This window comes from Staurois parvus, unplaced genomic scaffold (assembly GCF_062004578.1).
Source record: "Staurois parvus isolate SC_StPar_1 unplaced genomic scaffold, SC_StPar_1.0 ptg001455l, whole genome shotgun sequence".
In the NCBI taxonomy this organism is placed as follows: domain Eukaryota; kingdom Metazoa; phylum Chordata; class Amphibia; order Anura; family Ranidae; genus Staurois; species Staurois parvus.
Genome location: NW_028319251.1, coordinates 99974 through 112745, shown reverse-complemented (window position 1 = coordinate 112745; position 12772 = coordinate 99974). Strand labels below are relative to the sequence as shown.

At 48.1% G+C, this 12772-nt stretch overlaps 1 protein-coding gene across 29 annotated transcripts in view; it reads right to left on the bottom strand.

Moving 5' to 3' along the window:
• LOC149435880 (PC-esterase domain-containing protein 1A-like) overlaps positions 1-12772 on the bottom strand; it is a 120564-nt gene that overhangs the window by 21666 nt on the left and 86126 nt on the right. For 26 of the 29 annotated variants that reach the window (XR_016308357.1, XM_089662304.1, XM_089662303.1 and 23 more), the window contains 4 exons: positions 11739-11837; positions 9313-9369; positions 9155-9208; positions 7307-7384 (listed from right to left, as the gene is read on the bottom strand). Coding sequence is in view for 28 of the 29 variants with exons in the window: in XM_089662304.1 (XP_089518430.1) it covers positions 7307-7384; positions 9155-9208; positions 9313-9369; positions 11739-11837 (288 nt within the window). In the remaining variant the exon portion in view is untranslated. The remainder of the gene's footprint in view (positions 1-7306; positions 7385-9154; positions 9209-9312; positions 9370-11738; positions 11838-12772) is intronic. The other 3 variants (XM_089662306.1, XM_089662320.1, XM_089662321.1) reach the window with 3 other exon arrangements.

Here is a 12772-nt window from a genome sequence, read left to right as displayed (position 1 = left end):
ACTCAGGAACTCTCAATAGCACCAGCCCTAGGTCTACCCAACTATGACCTACCTTTCTACCTTTTCTGTCATGAAAGTCAGGGCCATGCAACCGGAGTACTAACCCAACTTCACGGAACCAAATACCGCCCCATCATGTACCTATCGACCGCTCTGGACCCAGTCATCAAAGGGTCCCCGGGTTGTGTGAGGGCAGTGGCTGCTTGTGCTGTCCTTGTCCAAAAAGTGGGTGACATCGTTTTGGATTCACCCCTCACACTCTACACTCCGCACTCGGTGCAAGAGATCCTAAACCAGGTCCAAACTAAACATCTCTCTGCAGCAAGATTGACCAAATACGAGGTAGCCCTCCTAACTCCTACTAACCTCTCTATCAAACGATGCACTATTCTTAACCCAGCTTCTCTTCTTCCTGTGTTGGAAGACGAGAAAGGGGGGGAGGACAACAACGACGGTGCTGAATTTTGCAACCCGACTAACAATACTAACACCTCTTCTACTAACATGTCTTCTTTGTCCACTACTAACCTCTCTTCCAAAGGACACAACTGCATTTCTTTGATGGAACTGGAGTCAGCGGCGATCAACCCAGTGAAGGAAACGCCAATATCGGAAGCGAAAAATCTTTTTGTCGATGGGTCCAGGTACTACACCCAAGACGGTAAGCCACACACTGGTTACGCGGTCACGACGGAAAGTGACGTTGTGGAAAAGGGCTCTCTGAACGCACATATGTCAGCTCAGGAAGCTGAGCTGTGGGCACTGGCCAGGGCATGTGAGTTACATGAAGGTCAGAGGATTAATGTTTATACGGATTCGAGGTACGCGTTTGGTATTGCACATGACTTTGGTCCCATCTGGAAAGCGAGGGGATTTCTCACAAGTTCAGGTAAACCGGTGAAGCATGCAGAACTGATTGACAGGTTGTTCATTGCCTTCGGCCTGCCACGGGAGATTGCTGTTCTTAAGGTGAAAGCTCATACCACTGAGACTAGTGTGGAGGCATGTGGAAACGCTTTGGCAGATCGGTCCGCAAAGGCCGGTGCACTGGTTCAGGAAACGGGGGTTCTGATGCTGGCCATCCCTTCAGAGGTTTCATTAGACGAGTTTAAAAAACTGCAATCACAGGCGGGTTTGCAGGAGAAGGCTAGATGGACAGCAGCAGGAGCCTCCCAAGGGTCGAATGACATTTGGTGCCTGAACAAAAGATGGTGTTTGCCAAAGTCCCTTTTCCCCATGATGGCCCACTTGGCTCACTACCCTGGGCACCAATCTAAGACGGCTATGTGTGCGTTGGTAGACGAGCATTGGATTGCACCTGGGTTCAGTACTGCTGCAGCTACCTTTGCAGCTTCTTGCCTAGTCTGTGCCCTACACAACCCTGGCAGAACGGTAGTAATACCCCAAAGGCACTCACCAAAACCTGAACGCCCCTTCCAACGCATCCAGATCGATTACATCTCGTTACCAAAGAGTGGGCCGTACGAATACGCCTTGGTCTGTGTAGATATGTTTTCAGGCTGGCCTGAAGCGTGGCCCGTCACATGTGCCAACGCTAGTACCACGGCGAAGAAAATCCTGTCTGAGGTTGTGTGCCGCTGGGGTCTACCTGAAACCATCGAGTCCGATAGGGGGTCACACTTCACTGGACAGATCTTTGCAGAGGTATGTAAAGCCCTTCACATCAACCAAGGGCTACACACCCCGTATCACCCCGAGAGTAGCGGTAAGGTTGAACGTCTCAACGGAATCCTTAAAAACAGGATCTCCAAAATCATGGCCGATACCAAAAAACCTTGGCCTGAGTGTCTCCCCATTGCCCTCTATTCCATCCGGAATGCCCCTCGGCAACCACATGGGCTGTCACCCTACGAGGTGTTGTTTGGGGGACCTCCCAAAACAGGGTTGTACTTTCCTCAACAGTTGTCGTCTTTGCATTCACAGCTTACAGGTTATGTGCAATCTCTGCAACGGGAGCTGCAGAAGATACACCATCGGGTTCGCGAATCGCTCCCCGATCCAAATACAATAACAGGTGTTCTTTCTATTGAGCCAGGTGATTGGGTCGTCCTAAAGAAACATCAAAGAACCGGACTCGAGCCACGGTTCACCGGACCATACCAAGTCCAGCTGACGACACCTACCTCACTCAAACTCGAGGGACGAGACAACTGGGTGCACGCAAGCCACTGCAAGAAGCTTTTCAGCTACACCAGAGAATGAGGGGTGTCATTTTCCTTTTTCTTTTTGTTTGTATGTCATACATGTGTGTGAACGGAGGAAAAGACGGCAGATACCCCAACTTTTTATTTAAAATGCACCTGCGTTTAGCCAGAACCGCCAACAAAACCAACTGTTGGGTATGCTCTAAGCCCCCACCCAGTCATCACATGTCCGCAATGGCCGCTGTTCATGCCCTATATGACATCCGCGTCGGCATGAAAAAGCAAGGGACCCCTGGTCAGCCCCCACGTAGACATTTGTCGGTAGAACTTAATGACACATTTTTAGCAGGTAACATCAGTTTCAGCACCAATATTAGCTCTAGCTCCTGTAGGGCCCTCACCAGTCCATTATGGGTAACTGGGCAGCTAGGCAGCCCTCAGGTGTGCTTTAACATCAGCTTTGGCACAGGTAACAAGTTTGTTGGGACTACCACCTGCGAGGGAGGTATAACTGTCAATCTGACTAACCAGACTTCCTTTCTGAGTAACCACACTGACCGACCAGACCACGTGTGTTGGAAGGACGGATGTGATGTGCAGACTGAGGGAGCAATCCCCCAGTCTGTGCAACTGTTGCTCAGTACCAGAGGCCGAACGAGGAACTCCTCCTGTTCTGCTCTGACAGGTCCATACTATTTTCTGTGTGGTTCGGCAGCCTATAGAACATTTCCCCAGAACGCGAAAGGTTCGTGTGCCCTCATAAAGCTAGTCCCCGCATCCTATGTAGTGATGGACCATGAAGAGTTGATGGTCCACAAGAAGGTAAGGATGGCAGGGAGAGTTCGCAGGGAGCTGTTCTCTGAGGGCGACCAGGCATGGGCTTGGTTCCCCTCATGGACAGGATGGGGAATAGAACTTATGAAGCGCCTGAACAATTTTTCTGTCATCGTGGATAGTATGTTTAACGAGACCGTAGAGGCTGTCAGAGAAATTGCCCAAGAACAACGGCAGATGGGAATTTTAGTGCTTCAGGAGAAGATGGCCCTTGATTATCTTTTAGCCGCCAAAGGGGGGTTCTGTGAGTTCATCGGAGAGGATTGTTGTACTTGGATAGAAGACACCGATGACAAGGTCCAGGCCCATATGGACAAAGTTAGTGAACTACAGGGAAAAGCTAGAGCTATAGCTAGTGAGGGTTGGAATCCGTTCAAGGGTTTGGGAGGATTGGGAGATTTCCTGTTCTCCATCGGATCTTGGTTGAAGGAAGTGGGAGTGTATATCCTGATGCTTCTCTTTTTCATCTGCCTTTTATATGCCGCGGTGAGATGTTCCTGTTGCCTCATCGACCGTGTAAACCAAGCTTGGGCAGACGACCACATCTCCATGCCCGCTCCTGGGATCCCACTCCAACCACTGATCGGAGGAAGACCTCACCAACCATCCACCTTCTCTACAGATTACGTCCTGGCTTCCCTCTAATTTATCTCTCTGAAGACCACATTCTCCAAGACCTTCAAGCAAGCTTCAAGCCTCATCATTGTTTGTGTCTGCGATTTGGAAAACTGTCTGGGTCGAGACCAGCCTTGTGTGGCCCCGTCTGCAGGGGCAATTTGAGAATCTATTGCTGGATCTCCCCAGACCACCGTGGGATCACAAGCTTTATTCATACCACAAGTCTGTTTGTGGTTTTTGCAAGAGCCTTCCTGTAGTGAAGGTTCCAACGCTCTTGAGGATCATCGCTTCAATCAAGCCTGTTTGCGTCGAGTCTGCGTCGGGTCTTGTTGTTTCAGGTACCCCGTGGAGCTTTATTCTCAGGGACAACTACAGGAACTCTTTGAAGTTTGAGACTACACCCATCAAGCTGAAGAAGATCAAGAAGGGACACGAGGAGAATATGATAAAACAGGAGGGAATGTCATGGAAATTTTGTATTGTTGGTCGAACTTTAAATGTGTCATGTATTCGTGTTATTCATATGTCTCTCGTGTGGCTTAATTAAAGCTCTGAAGGCTGCAATTGGGCCATGCGCATGTACAATGTATGTATTACAGTACTCGGCTTGGTAATGGATGAGATGGCAGATCTGCGCTTATAGACCGGCGTGTATACCACCACGGCATTCCATGCGAATGCCGCTGTCAGTAGACCGTGGGCCTGTATCCACATATCAGCAGCATGGTACCACGTGGGCTTCATAACGCAATGCGCAAGCGGTGTGAACTCCACGTGTAGGCTTATGCATATCTTACAACCCATTACCAACTTGAAACTGTATCTGGGATGGATGTGTTTTAATAAAGATCGTATCGGGCCCATCCAGGTACAGACTGATATTTTTAGAGAGTGCTTGTACAGAGAATGTACATACCAATAGAAGATAGTAGGACAGGAAATATGACCTCAGATGGCTCATAGGGGGGAAGGGGAGGAAGTCTGCTGACCTCAGAAGGTTCATGGGGGAGGACCAGTGATAGATAATAGCAAAGGCTATGCTCCAATTGGAATGTACATCCTCTGTATAAGCAATCCCCATTGTATTGTTCGGTGGGAGGGATTGACTTTATTCATGTGGGGGGCATGTGTGTATTCCTAATAAAACAGAGAGCTGAGCCTAAAATCAGCCCTTATGTGAGTTGCAACCAGCCTTAGAGTGTCGTGTGATCATTCCAGGGTAACGGAGCTCCATCACCCACAAATTCAACAGAACCAAAGTATTTGGATGGGCAGGAATCGTGTAGTTTGGCTGCAGTCGTGGTAAGCGAGATTCGCACAGCTTTATGGGGGATTTCTGCGCATCCAACTGCGAGTACTCACGGTAAGGAGAAATTCGTTAAAGCGAATTTCCAAGACAGTAGACACCTTGGGGCACGGACACACCTTGGGGCACGGACACACCTTGGGGCACGGACACACCTTGGGGCACGGACACACCTTGGGCCACGGACACACCTTGGGCCACGGACACACCTTGGGCCACGGACACACCTTGGGCCACGGACACACCTTGGGCCACGGACACACCTTGGGGCATGGACATTTGAGCAAGGAACGCCAAGCTGCTAGAAGATCTGAGAAAGTCTTGTAGCCCTGTGTTGGGATTGGGGTGGACAACCCTTGTGGGAGAAAAGAGTTAAACATTTCTTCTTGTTTTATGATGTTTTTCTAGGATTCTTGTAAATCAGCATATTTTCTCCCTCACAGCTAAAACTATCCAAGCCAATGAGCTGCGGCCATGATAACCCGTTCCTGTCTCATGATACCTGTTTGCTGAGAGGATAATTATTGACATTACTAATGCTGATCTGGCTGTGGGTGCTGAACGTCGACTTTCATGAGTCTTCGAAATTAGCATAGCTCGCAAGATATGAAAAATGATTAGAACGAGGTCATCATGAAGAGTATCATTAGCTGTAATGTTCTGATTGGTTGGAGGGATCTCCCTTCCTTAGTCCTTGTTTGTATTTAGTCCCAACTCACGTTACCATTAAACAAGCTCAGTCTGTCTATCTGTGTCCTGGCCTTTGTATGTTCCCAAAGCGCATTGAAAGGGGTCTTACGGATCATCCGAGGAGCAAACATATTTAATCCATTGCCAACAAAGGGGGGAGGAGGGAAAAAAGGGGAGGGGGGAAAAGGGGAGAGGGGGTAAAAAAAGGGGGAGAGGGGGTAAAAAAGGGGGAGAGGGGGGAAAAAAGGGGGAGAGGGGGAAAAAAAAGGGGAGAGGGGGGAAAAAGGGGAGGGGGGGAAAAAGGGGAGGGGGGAGAGGGGGGAAAAAAGGGGAGAGGGGAAAAAAAAAGGGGAGAGGGGGGAAAAAAAGGGGAGAGGGGGGGAAAAAGGGGAGGGGGGAAAAAGGGGAGAGGGGGGGGGGGAAAGGGGAGAGGGGGAGATGTGGGGGAAAGGGGGAGATGTGGGGGGAAAGGGGGAGATGTGGGGGGAAAGGGGGAGATGTGGGGGGAAAGGGGGAAAGGGGGGGGAAAAGGGGGAGGGGGGGAAAAGGGGGAGAGGGGAGGGGAAAAAAGGGGGAGAGGGGAGGGGAAAAAGGGGGAGAGGGGAGGGGAAAAAGGGGAGGGGGAAAAAGGAGAAGGGGGGAAGGGGGAGGGGAGAAAAGGGGGAGAAGGGGAGGGGAAAAAAGGGGGAGAGGGGGGAGAAAGGGGGGGGGGAGGGGGAGAAAGGGGGGGAGGGGGAGAGGGGGGGGGGAAGGGGGAGAGGGGGGGGGGAAAGGGGGAGGGGGGAAGGGGGAGAGGGGGGAAAAGGGGGATAGGGGGAGAGGGGGGAAAAGGGGGATAGGGGGAGAGAGGGGAGGGGAAAGGGGGGAGAGGGGAGGGGAAAAGGGGGGAGAGGGGGAAAAAAGGGGGATATGGGGGGAAAAAGGGGAAGAGGGGAAAAGGGGGAGGGGAAAAGAGGGGAAAAGGGGGAGGGGAAAAGAGGGGAAAAGGGGGAGGGGAAAAAAGGGGAAAAGGGGGAGGGGAAAAAAGGGGGAGAGGGGGGAAAGGGAGAAAGGATGGGGGGTAGGGGGGGGGAAGGGGGAAAAGGGGGAAAGAACGATGATAGGCAAAAGGGGAGGGGGGAAGGAGAAGAAAGGGGGAAAAAGGAGAAGGGGGGGGGAAAGGAGAAGGGGGGGGAAAGGAGAAGGGGGGGGAAGGAGAAGGGGGGGGAAGGATAAGGGGGGGGGGAAGGATAAGGGGGGGGGGGGAAAGGATAAGGGGGGGAGGACAAGGGGGGGGGGAGAAGGGGGAAAAAGGGGAAAGTAAAAAAAAAGGGGGAGAGGGAAAAAAAGGGGAAAGGGAAAAAGACGGTCATTTGCCCCCCAGTATAATACTACCATGGGCTAGGAAAGCAGGAGGTATTTAATCCAGAAGTACACCTACAGTACCAGATGTACACATTACTATAGATCCAACAACAATGAAGGGTATGTGGGGGGGGGATATTTTTCCTGAGGGTATTTCTGGCACCTACATACTTTGCTACTTGTATGCATTCAGGGATGCAGGGGCTGCACATTATAATGACACCCTGGAGTTGTTCTGCACATCCAGAACCTTCCGGCTCCCTTGTACCATTGATGGTGTGCAGACTGCTGACCACAACTTTATAGAAGCAATTTACATCACAAATAAAGTTTACATCCATTATCCTACCGAAGCCATCAAAGCCGGCATTTCTTGGAGGGAAATCATTGACCAAAAATGGATTGTCATCAACAAAGGGAGAGAGAACTACATAAAGGGAAAACAAATTGTTAAAACCACCAATAGTCAGCTATGGATAAACTAAATCATCAGGAAGCACACAATACAGATCAGAGGACACAATGGAGAGCGCACAGGTGTGGGGATCAGAGAGGGAAACGGCACAGAGCGCACAGGTGATGCAAGTGTGAGGTGTAGGGATCACATAAGAGGACACAGTGTGAGGTGTAGGGATCACAGAAGAGGACACAGTGTGAGGTGTAGGGATCACAGAAGAGGACACAGTGTGAGGTGTAGGGATCACATAAGAGGACACAGTGTGAGGTGTAGGGATCACATAAGAGGACACAGTGTGAGGTGTAGGGATCACATAAGAGGACACAGTGTGAGGTGTAGGGATCACATAAGAGGACACAGTGTGAGGTGTAGGGATCACATAAGAGGACACAGTGTGAGGTGTAGGGATCACAGAAGAGGACACAGTGTGAGGTGTAGGGATCACAGAAGAGGACAGTGTGAGGTGTAGGGATCACAGAAGAGGACAGTGTAAGGTGCAGGGATCACAGAAGAGGACACAGTGTGAGGTGTAGGGATCACAGAAGAGGACACAGTGTGAGGTGTAGGGATCACAGAAGAAGACACAGTGTGAGGTGTAGGGATCACAGAAGAGGACACAGTGTGAGGTGTAGGGATCACATAAGAGGACACAGTGTGAGGTGTAGGGATCACAGAAGAGGACACAGTGTGAGGTGTAGGGATCACAGAAGAGGACACAGTGTGAGGTGTAGGGATCACAGAAGAGGACACAGTGTGAGGTGTAGGGATCACAGAAGAGGACAGTGTGAGGTGTAGGGATCACAGAAGAGGACAGTGTAAGGTGCAGGGATCACAGAAGAGGACACAGTGTGAGGTGTAGGGATCACAGAAGAGGACACAGTGTGAGGTGTAGGGATCACAGAAGAAGACACAGTGTGAGGTGTAGGGATCACAGAAGAGGACACAGTGTGAGGTGTAGGGATCACATAAGAGGACACAGTGTGAGGTGTAGGGATCACATAAGAGGACACAGTGTGAGGTGTAGGGATCACAGAAGAGGACACAGTGTGAGGTGTAGGGATCACAGAAGAGGACAGTGTGAGGTGTAGGGATCACAGAAGAGGACAGTGTAAGGTGCAGGGATCACAGAAGAGGACACAGTGTGAGGTGTAGGGATCACAGAAGGACACAGTGTGAGGTGTAGGGATCACAGAAGAGGACACAGTGTGAGGTGTAGGGATCACATAAGAGGACACAGTGTGAGGTGTAGGGATCACAGAAGATGACACAGTGTGAGGTGTAGGGATCACAGAAGAGGACAGTGTGAGGTGTAGGGATCACAGAAGAGGACAGTGTGAGGTGTAGGGATCAGAGGACACAGTGTGAGGTGTAGGGATCAGAGGACACAGTGTGAGGTGTAGGGATCAGAGGACACAGTGTGAGGTGTAGGGATCAGAGGACACAGTGTGAGGTGTAGGGATCAGAGGACACAGTGTGAGGTGTAGGGATCAGAGGACACAGTGTGAGGTGTAGGGATCAGAGGACACAGTGTGAGGTGTAGGGATCAGAGGACACAGTGTGAGGTGTAGGGATCAGAGGACACAGTGTGAGGTGTAGGGATCAGAGGACACAGTGTGAGGTGTAGGGATCAGAGGACACAGTGTGAGGTGTAGAGATCAGAGGACACAGTGTGAGGTGTAGGGATCACAGAAGAGGACATGCGCAGGTTGAAGGGTATAACGCAGACATTTCATGTCTTACCTTTTGAATTCATTCGGTTTGGATGAAAACCCATTGGTTCAGGAATGAATGTTCCTGAAGGAGAATTTAAAAGAAAATGAATTAGAAGGACAATTCATTGTAGGGATGTATATGCAAAAAAAGAAAAGAAATAAAAGAAATGAGTTTTAATTGCTGACCAATCATACCGCTATCGGTCCCATCAAACGCAGTGTATCCGGGGAGGTACGAGGGTTCTGCAAAGGAAGAAAAGTTTCCAGAAATCAATGACACCCGGCGTGAGCCAAGGACACCACCTGACAGATCTCCTGGAACTACACGCAATCCATGTGCAAGCTACAAAACACGCAGCCACCTGTATGTATATAAAATCTTTATGCTACAACATGTATATCACACGGAGCTTCCATGACACTGAGCTGTACAGAATGCTGGGCTCTCCAAATGTCCCAGCACAGGGTGCTCACTGGTTGACCGCTTGTGTCGGAGAACCCAAACTGGGACTATATAAAGTGGGCGCCCAACAAATACATACTAAAAAAAAAAAAATATCAATCTTTATTCCCACTGAGGATCATTAAAGTCGCCCTGTAATAGAAAACTTGCCTCTCCTACTGCTTCAGACCTTCATTCCAAAGAACCTTCTGCTGTTGGCACACTTCTGGTGTGATGGACGCCTAATTCTAGGGTGAGTGCCGTGGTTCCAGCCTCTGTCTTAATGGACAGAGTGTCAATGTACGGGTTGGTGAATCCCACCAGACCCACAGCAGGGGTCCAGAAGATTTTGTAAACACCACGGGATGAACTAAGACATGGTCAAGCAAGACAGGTGTGAATAGACTTTTGCTGCAGACATCTTTTAGAATTTTTTTCTTTAGGAGACAACTTCTTTAAAGAACTTCACCATGCTGGGGGTAGTTTTTCTCCCAAATCCCCTCTTATATCTTGTCTGCTGGGCTGAGCTTAAAACAACCAAGTGAATCCAGCATGGTCCTGCAGTTGTCCACAAAAATCCACCACAAGCCAGGTCCCTCTTTGACGTCATCAGGAGCCTACTGTCTCTTCTGAATCCTAAAAGCCAGCCCAAGGTGATGCTCCACTAGACATGTGCTGTTTGTGTTCTACATAGCCCCAAAGCCTCTCAAGATAGACGACGTGAGTATCCCAAGGACGCTTTTGGCAGGTGGACATTATTCTCGCCTACGAAAGAAAGGTGGAATCACAGACTTCACTTCCCTGAACGTTAAAATAGTTTTTTGTGATTCTGTGGTTTCCCTTGGGGTGTTAATTCATTAATGAATTTCCACCCCATGGGAAACCACCAAGTCACAAAGAACTATCATTGTTCAGGAAAGTGTAGTCTGCGCTTCTGCCTTTCTTGCTTAGGTGAGAATGATGTCCCCCTGTCCAAAGCTTCTCTGGGATACTTGCGTTGCCTATCTTAGGAGGCCTAGGGCACTTTAATGAATTTCTGTGGGAAAGTAGAAACAAAAGTGGGTCTGCTTTACCCTACACCAAAAAACTACGGCCACAAAGAAAAAAAAATTAAAAATAAAAAAACACCCCACAAAACATTTATTTACAAAAAGAATGCGAGTCATAGACAAGACAACTATACCACCCAACAAGACATCACATACCTTCAAAACAACTATACCACCCAACAAGACATCACGCACCTTCAAGACAACTATATCACTCAACAAGACATCACATACCTTCAAAACAACTATACCACCCAACAAGACATCACGCACCTTCAAGACAACTATACCACCCAACAAGACATCACGTACCTTCAAGACAACTATACCACCCAACAAGACATCACGCACCTTCAAGACAACTATATCACTCAACAAGACATCACATACCTTCAAAACAACTATACCACCCAACAAGACATCACGTACCTTCAAGACAACTATACCACCCAACAAGACATCACATACCTTCAAGACAACTATACCACCCAACAAGACATCACATACCTTCAAGACAACTATACCACCCAACAAGACATCACGTACCTTCAAGACAACTATACCACCCAACAAGACATCACATACCTTCAAGACAACTATACCACCCAACAAGACATCACGTACCTTCAAGACAACTATACCACCCAACAAGACAACTATACCACCCAACAAGACAACTATACCACCCAACAAGACATCACGTACCTTCAAGACAACTATACCACCCAACAAGACATCACGTACCTTCAAGACAACTATACCACCCAAGAAGACATCACGTACCTCAGCCGTTCAATTGCAAGACTGCAAACTCAAGCAGCTACTATACAAGTGCAAGAGTATACAAGTGCACTACCATCCATATGACACTCCAACAAACAGGTTATATTCAACACCACTCTGCAGCTTTTAAACCCCATGCGTGACCACGGTCTGCAAGCCTACATACTACAAGATAGAGATATTAGGTTGCCATCTACAAAATGAAGCTCAATCTGTGTTGGTAGGGCAACTGGCCCAACTAAGACATTGCACATTCAGACAAGAACACAAAAACGACATTGGCCACACAACAGTCATTAACACCTCTGTGCACAAATCACATAAAACAAGATCCTTACCAAAGCAATGGCGAATGCTTTCCTGGGCATAGGGCGGCTGAGGATAGGGCACATTCCTCAGGAGGTCACCATGAGGAGGCTTGCTTTGTATAGGACGACCTGAGATAAGAATTTGCAACAGTGGCTGGTAAGGACTTCTGTACCCACTGGAAGACATTTTGTTCTTTTGTAAAGTAACACAGTGGGTTCTTTTTCAGACTAAAATATTAATGTTCCTACTAGAGTAGATAATGAAGAAATGTAATCTATTCAGGTGTCCTTGAGGAAGGTTATGTACCAACAATAAGAGGAGACAAAGTTTTCCTCACACTAGAGGAGTCGACACAGATGAAGACAATTACATTTGAGAAAAAAAAAAAGGTTTGTAAATAATTTATAATAGCTTTCTACTTTTTCTGCTTACATTTTGACCATCAAACCATGAAATATACAATTCAGCAATCCATGCAATCATGGTTTATGAAGTATAGGGCTCCATACAGAATAGACAGGTTTACATATTTAGCAGACAGCATTGCTATCCAACAGTAATGTTCTTCTAACTTTAATTGTTTGGAGACTGTTGGAACCAAAGTCAGGCCCATCGGTAGTTTTTTCTAGCTCTCCTCATCTCCAGTTCAGCCCCCCCCAGTCAAAATATATATATAAAAAATAATTTACCCATTTCTCAATAGTGCCAGCTGCCACCTAATGCTGGCCATCGATGAACAGAACTTCAAATGAAAATTCTCAGAACATTTGTATGTCGTCCGAAAGACTTTGCTTTTAACATTTGATTTTGGAATGAATGGACTTTACCAAACTAAATCCACATACACTGTTAGAAATTTGTTCGTTCGAAAAAAAAAAAAATTCCATCCAGCTCCTTTGAATTTTTGCATTACTGTGGTCGAATATGAACGCTGATTTGACCCCATTAATGGTTAGAAAAATGAACCTTTCTTAGAACCTTCTTTACCCAAGAATGTTTGAAGTTCTACCCATCTATGGCCAGATTAAGGCTCTCAGTACTTCTACAGGACAAGACGAATGTG